Source organism: Rhagoletis pomonella, unplaced genomic scaffold, assembly GCF_013731165.1.
Source record: "Rhagoletis pomonella isolate Grant_MI unplaced genomic scaffold, Rhpom_1.0 Rhpom_scaffold_00013, whole genome shotgun sequence".
In the NCBI taxonomy this organism is placed as follows: Eukaryota; Metazoa; Arthropoda; class Insecta; order Diptera; family Tephritidae; genus Rhagoletis; species Rhagoletis pomonella.
In genome coordinates this window covers 2,579,967-2,602,115 of record NW_023458567.1, presented here as the reverse complement: position 1 = coordinate 2,602,115, position 22,149 = coordinate 2,579,967, and the positions used below count along the sequence as shown (strand labels likewise).

At 36.4% G+C, this 22,149-nt stretch overlaps 4 protein-coding genes across 6 annotated transcripts in view; 2 read left to right on the top strand and 2 right to left on the bottom strand.

The window, feature by feature from the left end:
* The window catches only part of LOC118748479 (arginase, hepatic), a 41,939-nt gene extending 36,560 nt beyond the window's left edge, over positions 1-5,379 (top strand). Inside the window, exons 4-5 of the mRNA XM_036482944.1 lie at positions 952-1,051; positions 4,792-5,379. Coding sequence (XP_036338837.1) covers positions 952-1,051; positions 4,792-5,157 — 466 coding nt within the window. The 3' untranslated portion in view covers positions 5,158-5,379. The remainder of the gene's footprint in view (positions 1-951; positions 1,052-4,791) is intronic.
* A 1,992-nt stretch (positions 5,380-7,371) lies between these two features.
* On the bottom strand, positions 7,372-19,318 carry LOC118748474 (endoplasmic reticulum-Golgi intermediate compartment protein 2). Its single transcript, XM_036482936.1, has 6 exons — positions 18,473-19,318; positions 18,252-18,407; positions 17,897-18,189; positions 8,280-8,577; positions 8,064-8,213; positions 7,372-8,000 (listed from the first exon to the last, which is right to left on the bottom strand). The coding sequence occupies exons 1-6, from the start codon at positions 18,591-18,593 to the stop codon at positions 7,699-7,701; spliced, it is 1,320 nt and encodes a 439-aa protein (XP_036338829.1). The 5' UTR covers positions 18,594-19,318; the 3' UTR covers positions 7,372-7,698.
* Positions 9,752-12,319, bottom strand: LOC118748473 (double-strand-break repair protein rad21 homolog). The gene has a single exon (XM_036482935.1). The coding sequence runs from the start codon at positions 12,076-12,078 to the stop codon at positions 9,904-9,906; it is 2,175 nt and encodes a 724-aa protein (XP_036338828.1). The 5' UTR covers positions 12,079-12,319; the 3' UTR covers positions 9,752-9,903.
* Positions 18,951-22,149, top strand: part of LOC118748476 (COMM domain-containing protein 10) — a 61,108-nt gene continuing 57,909 nt past the window's right edge. For 2 of the 3 annotated variants that reach the window (XM_036482941.1, XM_036482940.1), the window contains exons 1-2: positions 18,951-19,104; positions 19,306-19,949. In XM_036482941.1, the coding sequence (XP_036338834.1) occupies positions 19,073-19,104; positions 19,306-19,903 (630 nt within the window). In that variant the 5' untranslated portion in view covers positions 18,951-19,072 and the 3' untranslated portion in view covers positions 19,904-19,949. Of the gene's footprint in view, positions 19,105-19,305; positions 19,950-20,452; positions 20,676-22,149 lie in introns of those variants that run through there. The other variant, XM_036482939.1, reaches the window with a different exon arrangement.

Genomic DNA, 22,149 nt, shown 5'->3' with positions numbered 1-22,149 from the left:
GATTCGAACCATTGCACCGAATTTCAAAGCGGTTTGGCGACGAAAAAATTCAACACTTTTGTAAAAACTCAAGCCTTAGATCTTGAGATGCAGTTTTTAGTACACTAAACTTTTAAGTAGCTACAATTTACTGTTGATTTTTGGCGATTTTTGTTTTGCTGGTGGTGTGGCCCAGTTTCTTGCATTAAAAAAAAACGGTCAACATACATATCTATGTACGTTAGGGTGATCCAAAAAAAATTAGGATTGTTCTATATCGAAAAAAGTATACGCCTATTTTTTATTTTAAAATAAAAAAAGTATTTAGCGGTCGCTCAAAGCGCTTAAGGTTATCCATGTATTTTATATGGGAAAAAACCACTTTTCGTAGAAATGGTGCAACAATTCTTGAAAATCAATACTTTTCGATCGGAAAACTGTGGTTCTCTTCAGGAGACTTCCAATAACAATACCGAATTGTTTATTTAACCATTTTTTAACACTAAAGATTTGTTATTTATTCCCCCTATTGTATTTTCTGGCATTTTCTGGGGCTTTTGGCGGACCTATAAAATATAGTTACTATGAAAAATGGTTAAATTAATAGTTGAGGTATTACTATTGGGAATCTCTTGAAGAGAAACAGAGTTTACCGATAAAAAATATTGATTTTCAAGAATTCTATACCACTTCTACGAAACGTTGTTTATTCCCCATATAAAATACATGGAAACCTTTGGGCGCTTTGAGCGACCTCTAAAAAATTTTTTGATTTCAAAAAAAAAAAAAAAAATAGGGGTATACTTTTTCGGTATAGAACAATCCTAGGGGGTGAGAGCATAAAATTCCCGATTTTACTTCCCCCCTCCCCCCCCACATGTATTTTTGGACCACCCGAATGTACATACAAACGAGTAGAAATAATTTTAATACATCATTTATTAATTCATTTTGCCTGATTTTCGCCTACAGCTTAGCCGCCGATCAGCTTGTCTACATTGGCTTGAGGGACATTGACCCGTACGAAGCATATATCCTGAATAAATTGGGCATACGAGCGTTTGCTATGGATGTAAGTATACTCAAATACATATGTGTGTGTAGTTTAAAAACACACATGTACATAGATGTATATGTGCACACAAATATAAATACGAATAAATTTGCGGGCTTGATTTGCACAGTGACCAATTTACATTTTTCCTCAAAAAAATAAGTAAAACGCACCCAAATTGTAGAAGGAGCTCGAGCTAGCCTCAACTCATTTACGATTAAATGGTTTTGCCTTGAATATTTTGTTGAAATTCCGATTCGACTACATCCCACTTTTGACTTAGCCCACTGTGCTATTAGCTTGCTTGACGGCTACTCGCCTGCGATCAGTTTGTGCTAAGGAGGCAAAAAGTACATATGTATTTCCGCGACTAACCGTGTGTGTGTGTGTGTATGCCTGTAATATTTATTTATGTTGTTACAAAACTTGTTTGACGTCGTTGTTACTTTCACTGCCAATGGAACAGCGGCGGCGAAGACGACGGCGACAACAGCAGGAACAGGATCAATTTACCCATAACCCACTGCAGTCATTGCAGTGATCATTGATATCCTCCTTTCGTGAGTGTGCATGTGTGTGTATGTGTGCTTGTGCGAGGTGCTCGAAACAACCCCCGTGCCAATATTGAGGCGGTTGTAATGAACGCAGGGCGTAGGGTGCAAAATACATACTAACGCATGCATACAAGTGTATACACAGATGTGTGTATATATGTACATATATACATACATACATATTTATGTATAAGCACAATTTTGTATACGCCTAGGGTGCGCGGTATCCGGCGGTGTTATGTGCAAGGACATTAATTTTTACAACGCGCGTCAAAAGGGGAATGAACTGAATTGGTGGCATGGTGCACGAAGTCGCAAAGGGACATGCGTATAGACTCTAAATCATAGAGTACATTCAGGCATTTAAGTATGTGCATATGTATGCATGTATGTATGTATTTATAAATGTACGCACTCATATGCAATTCAGTGCATTTTGCAGACCATTTGAAATGTTCCCTTTTGCCTTATTTGCCACTGTATGGTGACTGAAGGGGTGGTGCGGCGCAGCACAAATGCCTTGCACTTTCCGTAGCTGCCTTACTATATTTGTCATTTTATTTATGAGACGTGAAAATCGTTGCATTGAAAAATTTGAATGATTTTTTTTTTTTTTGTGAAAATGATATCATTTCTTTGCCTTGAGCGGTCACAATTTCATCAGTTTCCATGTAGGGTTCTTTAATGTACAGAGTCAAAACTAATCAGCACGAATCGGAATATATTTTTGTTAAAGCCTATAAGGAACAGTTTCTAGCGGAAATACTGAAAAATATTTGCGGCGGGATCTCCCTTCTTGTGGAATGGACAAAGTACACCGAGATTCCAGTCTTCAAGCATGTATTCATCAGACCAAATTCTGCTGGTACATGCGCCCTACCAACTCTTCGTCGCCGGCTTTGAACAGCTCAGCCGGTATACCACCGGCTCTGGGTCCCTTGTTGTTCTTAAGCCGCCTTATTGCTGTTCTCACCTCGTCTTGGCCGAGTAGAGGGACGTGAGCTTCGTCCATATACATTGCTTCGGGTTCTCCTTCATCAAACGCGCCAACTGTGTCGCCCTTCCAAAACCGTTGAGAAGTGTCCCTCCATATCTAAAGTGAACTCTGGAAAACAGTTACCAGATTTCCATTTTCATGTTTTTAGGAGCTAGCCCCGGTTTTAAAACCCTTTGATTTCCGCCTTATTTTCTGATAGAATTTTCGAGCCGCATTCTTGCCTGCCAGCATCTCAAGCTCTTCGCATTTACGCCTTTCTGTCTCTCTTTTCTTTCCCTTAAAAAGGCGTCCCTCTTACCTCATATGTACCCGCTTTCGCTCAATTGTCGTGCGTGTTACCCAGTGTTGCCAGAAATAAATATTCATTAAGAGCTAAAAACCCCAGAAAAAATGGCTAAATAAAAAAAATTTTGAGCTAAGAAAAGGGCTACTTTCATTATTCATCGAATAAAGATTTGTTCGTTTACTTTAGAACGAATTTCCAAAATTTTATTTATTTAGGTACATGGGCACATACATTTTCCATTCTAAACAAACATTCTGAGCTTAAAACTAGTAAAAAGAAAATATAAAAAATATATAGGTACATTACGAATTCATTAATTACACTTACACTAAAGAAGCGTTTTCGAGATTTAAAAAAGCTCCAGAAAACCGAATGAAACTAATCTTCTTTGCATACCTTTCAAAAATTATTTATTTTTATTCACTCCTTTCAGTTGATCATCTTTGTAAAAAAAATGTTAAGTTAGGCCGAAGGACAATTTTATAAAGAAAATGTGAAGCATAAGAGCGCCCAAATCGTACAGAAAATGTTAAACTTTTGACAAATTTAATAAAAGCGGCCAATTTCAATTTTTGCTATAATCACTCTTTCAGTTGAAAATGTGAAATGAATTTAAAAATTTAATTTTTAAAATTAAGTTAAGAATTTTCCAAAGGGCTGTTTCAAATTTAAAAGGGCTAAAAAAAGAGCTAGGGACTAAAAGCAAACTTCCGGGGCAATTTAAAATAAAGAGATAGAAAAAAAAGATAAACATATTTAAAAAAAAAAGATGAAAAGATAGAACGCACGCCAAGACCGCTCGAAGGGTAAACCCAAGTGGCTTTGTGGATGTTTCAATGCTGGTATCTGGTACTACTAACTACGATGTTCCGTGCCGCGCTGAAGTCGATCAGCCTATCACCGTTGTCGGGAGTGTTGTGGCGGGGGTAGCGCTCCTACGCTTCTCCTACGCGCTCGTAGAAAAGCCCCTTAGTCCAGCGTCAAATTAGCCTGAAGTTGTTAAATTTTGCCTTTATGCAGATTGTGGAAGTTCGCTAACTGATGGGGGTGAACCTGTATACAAGGCATCGGAGTCTCCGCCCAACCACAAATCCCATACCGAATTTGTGCGCCGTCTCATGCCAGGTGTAGTAGAAATCGCATGCTGCATTTTTTTTTGCAGCCATGCCCCGTGCAACGCATTTCCTGAACTGCGGTCATGCCCACCTGGTATTTTGTTTTGAAATCTAGCAGGTGGATATAGACACCTTCCCTATAGAGGGTTCAGTCATTCCGCAAATCGTGGTCCTTGTTTAATGTACGAGGGTCGTCCACATTGGGGGGGCCAATATTCCGAGGATTCTTTTGTCTTTTCATTGGAGCCCGGCGCATTGCTGGCAGGCGTGGTTTCTCAACCGAATGCACGTTTATGTAGCGCCCCGCTTGCTCCAAGACAGACGCCCGCTTCCAACCGCACCTCATGGCGAATAGACGTTGCAGACTCCAGTGAGCCCTTAAACCGAATAAGTCGGAGTGGCCCCACCGAAGCTCGCTCTCTTTTTATGCCGTGACTCAAGGCTCCACTCGGATTGGTTACCGTATCTCGCACATGGGTGTGCGCGAACGAGAACGCGGGAGTCGGAATTTAGTATAGCCGTCCAACTGTAACTGCATAACTAGGACAACGGCTATACCCCATTGCACTCCATCGATCCGAGCACATTATAGTCAAAATTCCTAAAGTCAGATGCCGTAAGCGGCAGCGTCGAATCGCCTTAGTGGAAATGGTATTCAACTAAATGGGTTTTTATCGGATATTACTTAGCTACACTGCTTAAAAATAGCTGTGGTTCATTTGGGTTTTTACTTTTTTTTTTAATTTTGACCTATCATTTAATTTTCAGCTCCACTTATAGTTCTTGATTTTTTTATTCCGTTTCAGTCTGTGGATAAGTATGGCATTTCGAAAATTATCGAGCGTACACTAGATTCGCTGAAACCGCAAAATAAGATTCATGTTAGCTTCGATGTTGATGCATTGGATAAGTCGGTGGCGCCCAGTACCGGAACTGCAGTTTGTGCTGGACTGACGCTACGTGAGGGCATTTCGGTTGTGGAGGCATTACGGGACACAAATCGAGTACAGGGCATTGATTTGGTGGAATTGAATCCTAGCTTGGGCAGCGAACATGATGTACAGACGACCATCGCATCGAGTTTGGAGATTTTGAAAAGCATTTGCGGTTACAAACGCAGCGGAAGTTTTGTCAATATAAAGACGGATTTATTTGAAACGTTGAAAAATTAATACATAATGTACATAGACTGCCGGTCAAAACGGGATGAATGATTTTTTTTAAATATCTATAGGGGTTTTTAACCTAATTTTGTTTTTTATTTTATTTTTTATAACAATAGTGTTCATGCATTAACCAAAACTATATATTGGGGCCCCCATTGATTTTTTTTTTTGAAATTTCAAGACTCTACCCCCTAATTTCCCTCCTTTTTATGAGAAACATTATTGCCTATTTTTATAAATATTTTCAAAGTCATTTAGAGGTCGCGACTTGTCATTTTAGGCCAGAAAATATGATTTTTTAAATTTATCAGTTTTTGAATGACTATTTTTCACTAAATTTTAAAGATCAAACATGTTATTATTAAAACGATTAAAAAGTTCAAAATTTTGATGAAAATTTGTTGAATTGTTCTAAATTCTGAAAAAAAGTTTGATATTTTTAGTTTTGGTTAATGAAAGAAAAATATTGTTTAAAAAAAATAACAAAAAAAAAAACATAGCTTGAAAAACATTGCAAATATAAAAGGAAAAACGCCATTCATCCAGTTTGACCGCCTGTGTGTAAATATAGAGACTACCCTGCAGAAAATGTATCTAAATATTTATAAGTTAACTTGAAGTTGATTAGGAGGGTACTAAATATAACTATTATGTGTATATTTTCTTTGAGGAAAGCTAATTATATAGTCAGGGTCAAATGTAAGTGTGCACCTTGTTCTAATATAATACTCAGAATTATTTTCATGAAAATTTGTTTCATAAATTATTTATGAAAATATAGTTCATTCTATAAAATAAACAATCACACACAAACAAAGGATCACACTTTATATACGGTTCACGAAAATTCACACAATTTTCATCAAAATTTCAAAATTTGTATTTAGAATTTCCAGAAAATTTTCGAGTTTGCAGTTTGTAGATCATTTAATTTTAGCAAAACAAACTGCAAGTTTCCAGTTGCTAAACACCCTTGATTTTTTAGAATTTTTTTGTGGAGGGTGTTGCGCATTTTTTCATATAAAAATGATTTTGATCACGTGTAAAATTGAACGGGCTACAAAACTGCATACTCGAAAATTTTCTAGATTTTCTGAATGAAAATTTTGAACTATATTTTCATAAATAATTATAAAAAAAAAAAACTGTTATTAAAATAATTATGAATCTTCAGCCTCATTGCGAGAGCCGTGTCGAATGCATGTCGTTTTTCGAGAGTCGAATCGTATCGACAATTTCACGTCATTGCTTAAAATTTCCAATCGATAAGTATATTAAAACGGAAAAACTTGGCAGCACTGCACAGTTTTCGACGATTTTCGTAGTTTATTTATTTCAGCACGACAGTAGACAATGCCAATGTTGTCGCGTTATACAATTTAGCCCAATTACAATGAGGCTGATTATATTAGAACACGGTGTATACTTACATTTGAAACTGACTGTATATGTATGGCGATGGCCGCGAAATATTCAAGGGTTACATCTCTATTTGGTGTCAACTAACTTACTTTTGGACATGAAATATCAATATGAAAACAATTTTTTTTTTTTAATCTTTTTACTTGTTTATTTTAACATTAAATATTCGAACTCCGTCAGATATACATAACTTCAAATTGATAAAATTTCGATCTTAATTTTATTTGCCCTGAATTCGAAAAAGTATTTGCGAAGTTCAGAAAAAAGTGTATTCAAGTAAAATTTGTATGAGGATATTTAAATAGAAACTTTTTTAAAAAGAAAGTAAACACCCGATTACGTCAGCACGACTCCTGCATTACTTTCCAACTAGCTTAGTTAGCCTTGCATAGTTAACTAAAAGTTATATATTTAAGCGAAATCCCGAAACAAGTTGTTGTTTTTTATCAACTAATAATTTTTTTTTCTGCATGGTATTGATGTATAGTATATTTCCATACATACGTACGCACATACAGTCATGTGACAAATAATAGGGACACAACATTTCTAAAAACTCTTAATGAAAAATTTGCGGTTGTTGTAAAACTTTGTTGTATTCTTCAAATTTTTTTTACAAAGTTTGAAATTTGGACTTATATGGTTTATGTTAGAGCTGTATTTGTATAAAAATAATAATAAATATTAAACAAATAAAAGAAAAATAATAGTCAAAACCGGTCAAAATATCGTGTCCCTATTATTTTTCACACGCTTGTACATCTGTGCCTACATACATTTTAATGTATTGTATATGCATTTAGGTACTATAAAGAAATATATATTTTATTATTTTGATTAAACTGTGGAATGTTTATTAGTTAAGAACTAAATAAATAATTTTCAGATTAAAAGCAGTAATGTACACATGAAATACTCGTAAGTATATTTTACTAATAAACGAGATTAATTAATTCTTTACAATTATTAACTTTTGTTTTAAAAAGCGCTAATAAACCTCACGCTTTCAGCATACATAATTAATATAAATGCAGGCAAACGGCGATCAGTAGAGATTCAAGCAGTTGGTTAATCCATTATTGGCGTTATCATCGACTGTATTAAAAAAATTAATGTGCGAATGCACTACTTCGCTTGCGGCGGTTCATCCACAGCTATGGGCACGTAGGTCGTAGCGTCGCTGGTCGTGGGTGCAATGCTTGCACTCAGTAGGCTTACACTGTTCGACATGCTGTTCGCCATATTGATGAGATTATTCGGGCTTGCGGGCTGCGCACTTAGTAAGCTCACATTTGCGGCAATAGGAATCTCGGAGCCTGTGTCCCCATGGAACGATGCACGCTTTTGCTTTGAGTGCTGTAAAAGTTGCGGCGCTAATGTGTTAATGGTTGCACGCTGCAGTGACACCAGCAAAGAGTTTAAAATGCCTGTAAACCATGAGTTGAAATATTAAAGAACTTTTATCATACTTTGATATCGAACTGTATTACCTGAAATAACGATAATACCAGCAATTATTGAGCACAAACGAACTATGAATTGCAGGAGATTATCGCGATCGGTGCGCACGATGATCTTCAAAGCCGACCAATCGTACTTGAAGTAAATGCCAGGAGAGCCATATGAGTTCTTGATTGAATCTAAAAGATAGTTTAAAAATGCTTAATGTGTTCATTGCTTAAATAGGCGACAGATCAGAGGGGTACCTAGTTGACGCACATTCTCCGTTACCGAATACTGGTACGTATTGATGGTCGTGAAAGTGTTGTGAATTTCGGTTGGTACGATTTTTAAGAAATACTGAACTGTCGTCTCTTCATCTACTACCACAGTTTCATCTCCCTCCAATGGCTGTACTATCCGGCGCGAATATTGTCCGAAACTCAGGCGATTGATGCGATGAGTGAAATTGGCTGATGTTCGCCGAAAATCGATCGTCCAGTGATCTTCAAAGAGACCCACAAACGGTTGCGCTCCGCCAACTAAGTGCAGGACACCAGCGACCTTAAATTTTTGTGCACATACAATTTAACAGAAAAAACGAATTGGTATGACAGTAAATATGCAAATGTTTGTATGACTATCTATCGAATAAACAGAAGCCTACAAATCAACATTAACTTTCTCATAGGCTCATGAAACCGTTTAAAACCCAGTCACCGAGCCAATTTCGCCTATAAATGAGCGGTGCTACTTGTAACCGAATGCATCTGTAAATCGCTCTATCGTCATAATTTTCGTGTATGCAGTTTTGTAGCCCATTAAATTTTAGTCTAATAAGGTGCAAGTTTGAAGTAGCTAGTTTTTGCAGTTGATTTTTTAGATTTTTTTTTTTGATCATGTGTTATATGCAAGAAAATGCGCGACACCCTCCACAAAAACAATTCTAAAAAAGTAACGGTAATTCTTAACGACATGAGACTTGCACTTTCTTAGACTACAATTAAATGGACTACAGAACTGCATACCCAAAAATTATCTAAATATTCTAATTAAAAATTTTGATGTAAATTTTTTGAAGTTAGGTTAATTTTTTGGAAATTCTTGCAAGCTTTGAAACTTTTTTATTGTGGTTTCTGTTATAGATTGAATTATATTTTAAATGAAAATTATTAAAAATAAATATTTAAACATAATTTGCAAACAATATCATTTAATAATAATTATTTAGTTGCTAATTAGTTCAAGGAGCTTACCTGAACAACTAATTGAACTAAACGACAACTATAGACTAGCCGAATTTGAAATGACTAAAAGAAGCACTTCCAAAAGAATGTCAATTAAGGCTTGTTGCAGCTATGATACCGATTACCTACAAAAACCACATTACCATTGGCAACGTTCCCACGCCAGTCGGGTCTTCGTAACCGGAACAACGCATTCGAGATCTTTGGGAAATATGTATGCTGTTACAACAACAACATAAATTACCATTGACAAAAAATCTTGGGGGAATTTGTATGCAACAACATTTGACATTGTTTCCCAAGGGAATTTACATGATTTATCTTTCACAGGCGATTAGTTGACCAACTTCATTGAAAGCGTTTAGTTGAAAGGCCATTTGCATCAGGCAACTGCTGCATTCAGCTAAAAGTTGCCTGTAAAATCGCCCCATGTGAAACCCACAATTATACATATGTATTTAAAAATTAAAATTACAATCACAAAGTTAAACTTAAATTTTTATACAATAATATTTATTTATATAAAAATAATTTATTATTTACATACTGAAAATTACGATTTAAAACCGAATTTGAATTCGTTACATAAAGTATACATAATAATAATAATAATAATCATAATGAAAATAAATGTGTGCATGCTTTATAATTTCGGATTTTCAAACATTGGTCCTCGTGATATCTCTATATCTGAATATGGCTGAGTCTGTTGAATGTTGAGTGCTCGAAACTTTTTTAGCACAAGTAGCGAATAAAATTTCTGAGCCGCCTGCTTCCTGGTATTGTTTACAGTTAATGCTGACAATATTAGGCAATCCTGCTTGAGTAAACGCGACTTGACCGTGTAGAATAATTGGGCAGCTCTCTTATTGAGTACACGCTCTTCAAATTGTTCATCGGTTTCATTCTCCAATTGCTCTTCAGCTGGGTGTGGCGGTGGTGGTGGTAAGTCGTAATCATTCCAATCAGTTGATATATCACTGGTGCGTTGTGTTTTGTTTGGTTGCGCTTCTTGTTGTATAATTGGCATGTTTTCAGCTTCTTGCAATATAGACGACACTTGATCCGGCGGTAGATTGGGTAGGTTCTCTATGTTTTCAATACCGGAATGATGAGGAGTTTGATATCCATGATGTAGTCCTGCCGGTGTCGCATCACCATGATTGAAGTCATCGGATGCATCAATGCCCTGATGAATATTACCCGGCGTCAGAGGTAAATCATGGAGTGCCGTTAAATTGTCTAGACCATTTATATCAGTCATACTCAACATACGACTGGGACTGCGCATATTATCAAACAATAAGTTCTCTGCGGGCGGTAATAAATTGTCGGTCAAAGAGAACTGAGCTTGAGCGGCACTCTGTTCGTGTTCGCGTACAGGTTCGGGTGCTGCAAGACTCTGTGCTGTAACGTCCACCATATTCTGTTGTACGGCTGGTATTTCATGTTTTCGTTTGCGCCCACGTTTGCTATTAATTATATTTGCATCATTCTCATTTTGTATATGCTCTATAGCCAATAAATCTGATGGTCCAAGTATGGAGAAATCTTCCAGTGCCGAATTGCGTGATTGTAAATGACGATGATAGTTCGTAAATAGCGCGCGTGCTGGTATAGTTCGAGACGGTAGAGAAAATAGTTTTTCCACACCACCAGTTTCTTTCCAATAAGTCAATCTCTTTGTTGGTGGAGCCAAATCTAATGTCGTCACAATATCGGAAGTGTTTGCAAGTTGCGCCTTCATTTCCTCGCCGGATATGTTTTTAACTTCGTCTACAATAAGTTTACGTTTGCGTTTAGCTTTCGTCACACCTTTGTAAGCAGAAGCATCTACAGGAGCCAGAGCGAAGCTCTCGTCTTCATTTTGCAGCAAAGTTGATTGATCTAAAGGATTTTCATCTTCTTTCGCATTGTCTATAGCCTCATTGGCTTCTTCTTCTTTACGAGTTTCTTTCTCAATTTCATGTACCTCAGAAACATGTTCACAACTTGATGCCACTGATGGCGGTCTAATATCCATATGATCCATACCATCGTCATCTGACTCTTGCGCGGCACCTATAGCAGCTTTCAGGTTATTATCGCTGGTGTCTAATGGAGGCTCTGCAAATAGATCGTCTTCAAAAAGTTCAGGTTGTCCAAATTCATCTCCAAAACCATCCCCGTCCAAACGGGAATTGGCCAAGTCTGAGTCGTTCAAAGTTATCTTAGGTTCATCTACTAGAGTAACGTCTGCCATGCCGCCATCTCCGAAAAGCTGGTCGTCTATATTTGCATCAATCGGACCACGAATCAAATCAGGAGTATCACCTTCAAAGCCCATATCGCCAAAGCCGTCGTCGTGGATGGAAAGCGACAAACTTCCGCCATAGTCTTCGCGCATAGTGATCTCATCAGCTCGGGATTGATTTATAGCAAATTGTGCCTCAATATCAATGTCATTCAACTCGGGCAACGCTGTATCGAAGTCATGAAATACTTCTGGTAGAGTAATTGCGTTAACATTCGCTTCTCTGTGACCTTCGGGTAGATCAACCATTCCCGGCCTAAAGGCCATTTTAATCTTAACAAACGCTTCATTACAATCCGCTAACAAATATTTGGCTTTTCTTGAATAAATTCTAACGACGCCCAATAGTAAATGTCCCGATGTGCGAAGCGCCAATTTTACCTTTGGTTGCATTATGCCCTCCACGGACTTCTCAATATTCGTCTCAAACACATGCGCCTTTGTTATTTTCTTATCCCAATGTGCAGCCAACCACACTCTTGCTAGTGGGCCTTTCTTGGCCAAAATTAAATGTGCATAAAACATATTTTATATTGTAAAATTCTAACAGCTACGACACAATTAACCAAACATTTCTTTGCAGCTTTCCTTTTGATTGGATTTTGGAGTAGCCATATGATATAAAATTATAATAATTTTTTGTTGTGATGTGTATAAGTTGTTGCCACTTAATTATTGAGCCACGAAACGAAGATTTCTACGATATCGCGTAAATTGGATTTGAATAGTCGAATACGCTACTAATTTTTTAAAACAGAAACTTATAACTATAGTTAACTTCCAAATAAATGGAAATTTTTCACGATCTACTCCATCTTTTAAAGCTTAAACAGACGGCAGCGTTGATCCGGATTAATTCGGACTTAATCCGGATCAACTGCAGTTAATTCCCGTGTTGAACCGGATCAACGCTGCCGTCTGTTTAAGCTTTTACGTGACTGCCAGTTTTTTGTGGATAACGGGTGATTTCTCTATGAAAATAAATAGGCGGTAGTGACTATTTTTGTGACTTGAGAAGATTTGGGTATTCAGTAGGAGCCACATAAAGTTCACAAAAAACGTGTGGAGAAAACCACACGCCGCGCCGCTCCAACAGTGGCAATGGCCGAGTGGTTAAAGCACTAGGGCGCAGAGGTTTTTTTCATTATTTTTAATTTACTTTTTTTGGTTAGGTTTATTCACTTTACATAATCTTAAGATTTTAACGTTTCAAAAACAAAAAGCAAAAAAAAAACAATTCAATGAAGTTGTACGATATTAAAGCATTTTGGTTTATTTCCCAACTCCACGTCTCCTCCTTCTACAGACTCTGTTAAAAAAGCTGTGTTAAGACAGAAATGTCAGGTGGAGACTGCAAATTTCACCAATAAACTATATATGTCTTGCCGAATTTGTTACCATCGCTGTCTTAATCTGATCGGTTTGATGTCATTTTGAAAGTGATATTTTAAGACGGCAAGTTGCTCACATGAGAAAACTGGACAAAGCTAAAACAGAAATTTGACAGATGTCGACCATGAACCAAAAATACAAGATCACGCCTTCTTCTTAGTAGCCCGTTATAATCGCATTTAGGAAAAAAGTTGAGCGACTTTGACATTAGCCGTTTGTTTACATTTCTTCGTTGTTTACAATTTGGTGGTGGATTTTTACTGCAATTTTCTTTATTTTCGCCTGTGACAACGTGTGTACACATAAGATAAAGAATAATTTAACACAACGGCATGATTTATAGAAGAACTTGCATAATAAAAATGATTATTCATACGTTCAACAATTTCGCGGGATTCTCCGTTCTCTTCGTTGTTTACTTCTTACAACAAAGATGGCGTCGAGATTTCGATAGCTAGAAAATAACTTTTCTTTATTTCGGGAAGACGTGATCTTGTGTCTTTCGTTCATGGATGTTGACACATTTAGTAGAAGGTGGAGACGTGAGGTAATGAAATTGTTGTTGAACATACATATATTAAGACTTTTGTATTGCAATTGATAGTTCGTCGATTGTTCTTTACTGTTCGTCCATTTTTAACGTTTGCTCGTTAGCCTCACTGTAATAATTAATTTTTCAATTTCCACTTTACGTAATTCCTCTATCTACCACCTGCAACACATTACTTTGGGTTAATTATTATTGCAATCGATATTTCGTCGATTGTTCTTAATTGTTCGCCCATTTTTGACGTTTGTTCCTCAGCCAATCATTTATAATTGATTTTATACATTTCACAATTCTTGCATTTATCACCTCAAATGAAGATTTTTGTATTGCAATCGATAGTTCGTCGATTGTTCTTTACTGTTCGTCCATTTTTAACGTTTGTTCGTTAGCCACACAGTAATAATTAATTTTTCAATTTTACCTTTACGTTAAGCATTACGTTGTTAGTTTAGCATAATGTTTAACGTAAAGTAAGAATTGAAAAATTAATTATTACTGTATGGCTAACGAATAAACATTAAAAATGGACGAACAGTAAAGTACAATCGACGAACTATCGAATGCAATACAAAAATCTTTATATTCATACTAATCCCATTTATGAGATCCCGTACGAGTCCGGACTAGTCAGAAATCGTCAGAATCAGTCAGATTTTACTAGAAATCGATCACGTACTCGGTTCTATGACTATTGAGAGGACAAAAAAGAGAGTAAATACGGTTCTCTCTGTCAGAAGTTACCAGTTTTAGTCCGAGAATTTTTTGCTGGTATATTCTGGTAAATACGTCAAACTATCAGCTGTAGTGTGTTTGGCAACCAAATTGTAAACAAAAGAAAAGTGCACTCTGCTAATTCATGTTGAAATGTATTTAATTACTTGTTTAAGTGGATTCTAATGAATTTGAAAGTATTTTTGGTTATTTACATGTGTGAGCTGAAAATAAGCAAAAATTTCCCACTAGAACTTGAATGGAGATCTCCCTAAGTGAGGAATAAAAGAGTACTCCCCTTGACCTGATTTCGGATCAATAAGAGAGATTTGTGGACTTTTTACTCCCTTATTACTCGTTTAGGAGTCAATAGGGACATCTCCTAAGCTAGCAATTAAAGAATGCTCCCTGAGGCATGATTTGGGAGCAATAAGCGAGATTAGTCGGTTTTGCACTCCTGTATTACTCACTTAGGAGTATAATGGGAGATCTCCCAAGTGAGCAATAAAAGTATCCTCCGAGATACATGATTTCGGAGGTATAAGCGAGATTTGTTGGTTTTGTACTCCGTTATTACTCGCTTAGGAGCAAAAATCGATGTTTCCTAAGCGAGCAATCCAGGAGTATTCTTTTTAATTGATAGGAGAGCTATACGCACCTTCTTCAACATAATTTTGTGTTTTTGGAAAATGTATGAAGAAAGCAAAACAGATAACTGATGTGTACATTCATACTTATATACATATGTGTTTCTAATTGAAAAACTTAAATCAGGAAACAATGAAATTAATTGGAGAGCAAATCTTTAGAGCCGCTGGTATGTATGATAGCATTTGTTTAAACTTATAAATGATTGTATTATTTAACTCAAAATATATTTCAGATTACGGGGCCAGCAATTAAGGCGTCTACGTTCTAGCGGGAAGCCGGAAGTTTTTCAAGGCGTGAATAGTTTGGGCCACTCCCGGGTGAATACAAGTTAAATAACTTTTCCAGGAAATCATCCTCGCCACACTTATCTTGTGGATTGTATAAAAGTATATATGTATGTATGTATAATGTTTGAGTTTGTCATTACTGTTCGATATCCGTTTTCTAATTTTAGTTAATATTGTAATAATAATTATTTATGTTTTTTCTGTTTTTGTAATAATCAGCTTAAATCTTGTATTTATGTGCATAAGTATGTATATATGTATATGATTAAAAAATTAAATAAATGAATTGCGTAAAAAGCAAAATCTTTTTAGCTTATGTAAAATGCTCGTTATGGAGCAATGTGGGAGTAGTCTTCCATTACTCCATGAGGAGGAATTCGGGAGTATAGAGACGTTCTTTTATTACTCGTACAGGAGCCTTCCGGGATGACTCTTATGGGAGTACTCCCTTACTACTCGTTAGGGAGGAATGTGGGATGTTTTCTATGTGCACTCCCTTGTTGTCTTTTTGGGAGGTTTCTGGGAGGTAACTAAGGGAGTACTCCCGTATTGCTCCATTAGGAGGTTTGTGGGATGATAATTCTGTGTGTGCTCCCCGATTGCTTGTTTAGGAGGTAAAAGGGATTACTCCCCCTCCTAGGACATCCAATGTTAAAGGGAGTATACAAAATTACATGCTTATACACAGAAGCATAGGGAGCAATGGGGAGTATTCGTATACTCCCAAGGGAGTACTCACCGAGCAATCGTACGATGCTCCCAAGTTCTACTGGGTTACAACGAAAATTTGGAGGTTATGTTGAAGTTGACAGAAGTTACCATTTTTTTACTAGAAAGCGATCCCCCACTTTTCAACGTTACTCTCTGGCTCTGAACGAATTTTTATTTTTTGACAGTTTTACTAGTCCGAGTCCGAGGAATACGTGATTGCACCTAAAACTCACGATTCCAACATTTCACCTGCCCGAAAAAGTGGCATCACTCTGCGTTGCCAACTGATTTAAATCTACATTCAGCAAGAGGTGTGCTTATCCGCCGCCTTCACCTGCATGCAATACGCCAGCGTTCTACTTTTTTTCGCAAGCAATACGAGCTTTGTTTGAAAGCATAACTTTTGATTTCTAAAATATAAAATCATTAATAGTCAAGAACACTTTCTAAATTAATTTTCTTTTTGAGAAAATGGCTCTCGCAACAACAAAAATTACACTTCCAACTCGCTTACCGCGTAGTAATTGCCCACATACAGCAAACAGTATGGGTCTTCAAACCAAAGCTTGGTACTCGGTAACTCGATGTTCGGTAATCTTTTCCCATGTATTTTGCTTGTGTAACACTATTTTACACAAACAAAATCCATTAGAAAAAATTACCGGACATCGAGTTACCGAATACTGAGCTAGGTGTGAAGACCCATAGTATGTCTGCGCATCGCGAGTACGATAAGTGTACAATTTCAGCACCTAAAAATATCAGAACTTCGCAATTTGACTAAAAGGATGCAATTTAAATGTTCTGATTTTAATAGAAATTTTCAAACTGCATATCGATACCTGATTGATCGACCTATCTCAGAAAACTTTTCAAGAACGTCCTACTTCGGAATTTGATTGAAGAATGCCTTATTTCAGAATTTGATTGAAAAACGCCCTGTCTCAGATGCCGATTAAAAAACGCCCTATCTCATCACATTTTAGATTTATTTTCAGCTGAGATAAATCGGTTTTTAACGAAATTATGAGACAGTGTTTCTCAATCAAATTCTGAAAGAGGTCGTTCTTCAATCAAATTTTGAAGTAGGACGTTCTTGATAGGGAGTTTCTCAATCAAATTCTGAAAGAGGTCGTTCTTCAATCAAATTTTGAAGTAGGACGTTCTTGAAAAGTTCTTAGATAGGGCGTTTTCGAACTGTCTGGATCTTCGAGACTGGGTACTGGGTAATTCGGTGTTCGATACTAGGGTTACGATACTATTGATACCCATATGGGTATTTTCTTTCGATACCGCTTAGTGTATCATAATAAGGTCAATATCAATGTCAACTTCATAGATGCCATATTGATCCTAGAATTATATTTAACTATATCTCCTGATTAGTGACTTTATTATTTTTCACGTGATATTTTATTTGCTATGCCCATTTAATACTGGTATCGATACTTTTATAGGATCGTGATATATTCAAACCGTATAAAGACAGTATACAGCGTACCGACATTGATTTGTTTTTATTTCTGTTTTTGTTTTTACGCCGTATAGTAAAGTATGGAATCCCATTACCAAGATTGATAAAATCTCGGTTAAGCTCAACGTTCGAAAAATCTGAAATTTTCGGGCATACAACAAATTTAAAGACACATTTACCTACTGAAGACACTTTATATATAATCATTCCATTAAGTGCATTTCCTGATTCATAATTTTCGCGCTTACCTCTTTTCGTATTCTTATGAAAACTCTAACTTTTGGCTTAGCATAGATGGTGAAAATTAATAAGTCCAAAAAAAGGGCTAAACTAAGTTAAGTCGAGTTGGAGAAACCAGACCTTAGAATTGAAATTCGACTAGAACTAAAAACTATGTCATTCTAATGAAAATATTATGCTCCAATTGACAGAGCAAGCACCAATGTTCCATGGCTAATGTGCACTTTAGGAATGTTCAGGCCAAAGGATATTTTCATATCAATTACAATTCCAACAGTTTTGACAAAAATGTGCATTGATTGCTGCCTAACTAAACACACTACTTACCTTATTAATGCCCAAGGTTCCATGCAGCCGGCAAGCATCGTAACGCTCTTCAGGCAGTGATTTGGCACTTTCCAAAGGCTTCACATTCACTTCATTGTTTTTAATGATATCTTTAAAAAGTATATCCGCAACTGAATGATATTCCTCTCGTAAAAAGGTATTCATATGTTGCATACGTTCGAATTGTAGTCGTTCTTCTTCTGGCAAAGCCCACCAGGTACCTTCACGTTGCAATGTACCGTATGCAAAAACATCCTGTTGTGTTTCATCCATGAGATCGACGCCCGAAAGAGCTGCGGAGAACCACGATTAAAAATTTAATATTATGTACGAAATCTGATTGTACAAAACTTACATGAACATGGCATGGCCACTGTGATATCGACGTGCATTTGTACCTTATCGTCCATGTCAATGTCCGGCTCAAATTGATATATGAGATTTGCTTCCCTGTAATAGCATACTTCCTTGTATATGAGGTAAATAATGAGCAGGCGACTGAGCAAGGATACTGTGCAAGGGATCAAATAGGATACATTGAACTCAGTACGGACCAAGATTCGAATATTTACTTACATGTACCACCGATTTCCGTTGCCTCTGTATATTTCTCAGGCACCTTTTTGAATGCGTCTAAATTTTTTGCTATCTCAATAAGGTTGTTTTTTTCGCCTCGATAACGTAATGTGGCCGTCATTCTCAAGTTTTTTATAATAAAAATCTGCTATTCAAAAATAACAAAATCGCAGTCAAGTTGAGTAAACAGCTGAGGCATAAAAACAAACAATAGTTGGTAGCGCCATTGACGCCAGTGCTGCCGGTATTTCAATCTTTGAATATTATAATATTATGATGAGCATTTTAATTCTTAAAATTAAGCCCGTATACATGTTGGGTTTTATTGTTATTATAAAAATTGTCATTCTTTATAATTTTAAAACTCAAATAATGTAAAATAATATTATACTGACGTATTTGAATATTTTTCCTGCAGTGAGACAAATGGTTGGCAATACCGTGTGATGTTGGCGGCACTGTTCAGCGCAAACGAAGCCATTTTGATATACCAAACGGCATTTTCGCAGGCGGCTTTTCTCGCATCTGCAGAAATCAATTTTTCGTTGTGCGCCGAGTAGTGAACATTAAAATTTTCTTCCGCGCGAAGTTTTCGGAGTTATGGCTGCAAATTGGATAAAAATTACAGACAGGTAAGTGGTTAAATATGAAATAATTTAAGTTTTATAGGTAGTTAAATTCGCCCATCGTTCGTGTGAAATACGGCTCCGAAAAAATTTCTTCGTTGAAAAGTTGGGAGTGCTATACGAGTTTTTTGTAGCATATTTTTAGATCTAAGTTTGAGGTATTTAGTATGCATTTTTAAATAACACAATTCATTTTATTGCACATAGAGCGCGAGAGGGCCTTAAAATTATAAATGCCATACCTTACGACACTTTCACTACTGTACTAAATTTTGTACATCGGCAAATGACTCCCGCCGTCACCGAAGATGTGATAGAGCCCGAAAATGCCTTGGAGGAATTAGAACGCTTGGTTGGTGTGCCACGTGCTGATTTTCTACTTATGATTAAAACATTTTCCTACATTCTTCGACGCACTTCCACATTTGTTATAAAACCAACTCGTTTGCATGCAGAATTACGAGAAAAGCTCGAACTTCAGGATGATGCGAAAATCGATGCGATAGTACGACTGTGGGTGCGCCAAACTACGCCCATCATGAATAGTTTGGCTTGTGAACGATACGAATCAAATGAAATCCAAGACGTGGCATGGAAGTTAAATGTTGAGATTTCTTCGCATTGTGAGCAACGTGAAAAAAGTGCCTTGGCAATGTTGCAGCTAAAAACTGGTACTGGCGAAGATATTAATTTAGAGATGAACCACGACGAATTACTACAATTATATAACCAATTTGAATGCATTCAAAGCGAGTTAGATTCTCTAAAACAGCAGCAAGCGCATCAGAAAGCACTGACGGAGTAAATTCAGATCTGACGTCTGCCCGGCTATTTTAAAGCAAAAAGACGGAGTAAGTAACTTAAATTCATGTCTGGGAAAGAAATGAACGGATGCTGTGAGACACTAGAATACGATATATATTTAAAATACTATAGAGTTAAAACATTTATTTAGATCTAAATATTAATTAATTTTTTTAAATGGTTATCAAATTCAATGCAAAGTAGTTTACCGATTCATGTAATAAATAGCGGAACTCGCTCTTATGTGTATTCGTTGTATGTTTTGTAATCGTAACTGCATGAGCGCGTGATTTGTTGTTGCTAGCGGTACATCAAATACACATGCAACTACAACCACACGCTCGTCCAGTTACAGGCTGACTTCCAAAACGTAGCAATACAATTGTTGGATACTGTTATATTGCAGTACTCAATCTGTTTGTATATCAGAGTTGCGACACATTGCATCCATATATGTACATTGCATATTTTAAATATTCAATATAGCAATTAATAATTTTTCTGAATTTTCCATTTCTAAAACACCAATGGTAACCAATAACAAACGAAGCATAACCTTTGTTTCTGATGCGCTGATTGCTCCAGCGATGCATTTCGATAACTTTTCAGATGCGTTTTGGAAAAGCATACATCGCCAATATTTTGTATTTCGGCGTTATGGAACATTATACTTTGAACGTATGCAAAGCAATTGACGTTTTGGAAGTCAGCACACTTACGCAGTATACAACGAATACACAGAAGCGCGAATACCACTATTGAAATTTGATTAACATACTCACATTCGTAAAACTTTCTTTAAAACGTGTAAACGTTTATGAAAAAATCATGTACATATACGTTCGTTTAGTTCATGATTCAATAATAAATTATTATTATTGAATCATGAGTTTAGTTTGGTTTGTTGCGATTGACAGTTATCCCCAGTTTCCCCAATCGATTTTAAAATTTAATTGACTGTTAAAATTAATTGGTGCAACCGGGCATAAGACCGTCGAATTTTCGAAAATTACTATGCAATCTTGATATAGATTGCAACCAAAACAACATAACACCCATTGAATTTCCTCCCAAAGCATTTAGCTCTAGACTTTTTTTTAAGAAACAAGCTTAGTTGAAAACCCTCTCCAAGAAGCGACACAGGGCTATCTTTTCCCTTTTTCCCTTTTTCGATTTTATTAAATCTAACTTGACATTTTCAATTCCGCAGATGATACAACTGCATTATCTAAAAAATTTTCTGTTGCATTTAGTTTTCTGTCTCAAGAATTAACATTATACATTGCATTGACTATGTGTAAGTTCTATGGTATAGTTATCTCTGGGTATCGCGATATTATGTAGTTGTGTGTAAGAAAATTTTCCTTGTCTCTACGTTTGAACTCTGCTTCTATTTGTACGGAATATGGAAATTCTGGTAGGTACTAGTGGTTGCATAAAACATTGTTTTACGCCTTTCGATTAAACTTAAACTTGAATACTTTTGGAAAGCCGATTTTCTATAGGAGTTAGGTCGATGTTTCCTGAGCTGACCAATGACTATATACAACCCCTGCTTTAGTTTCTGGGCATATTTAAAGAAAAAAATAAATAACCTTCGTCCTTTTATGAAGTCGTGTCAATAATAGTGACGGAGTAAGTTGTCTTTTGCTTGGTTTTAAATAACAAGCCGTTAATACATTTTCACAATGTTGACTAGCGTGGCAGTATAGACAATACAGTATTTGACCGGCAATGTCCCCGAGTTGACAAGTTTGGAGCAAAGGCCGGTTTCGTATTGAATAAGACGATTTTCCGAATATTGATTTATTTCTTAACGAGTCGCTACAACCGTGATTCGGATTTGTTCAGTATTGTAAATATTGTAAGGAGTTTAGTATTGTCTTAGCTCTACAGCCGCATTTAGGTGAGCATTAAAATGCCCCACAATGATTCCAAAAGTAAAACGCAAGTAAAAACGTTGAGTCTTGAAAGTGGGAATGTTTTATTCGGCTCATCGCCGTTCTTTTATATGCTTACAATCTACCTTATGAGTAATCTAACTTACAAACTTACATTTCTAAGTTGTTAGTCATGCATAAATGTATATGGGTTCAATCGAGTTTATGTTATTGGAGAAGTGCAGCGCAAGCTAAATTGATTTGAGTACTTTGGCCTAGTTATTGCCAAAAGTATATTGTACTTTTTACTTAATATTGTGTGAACATTTTGTTTTGCTTAGCTGTCATGCTACAGTATAGATTTGGT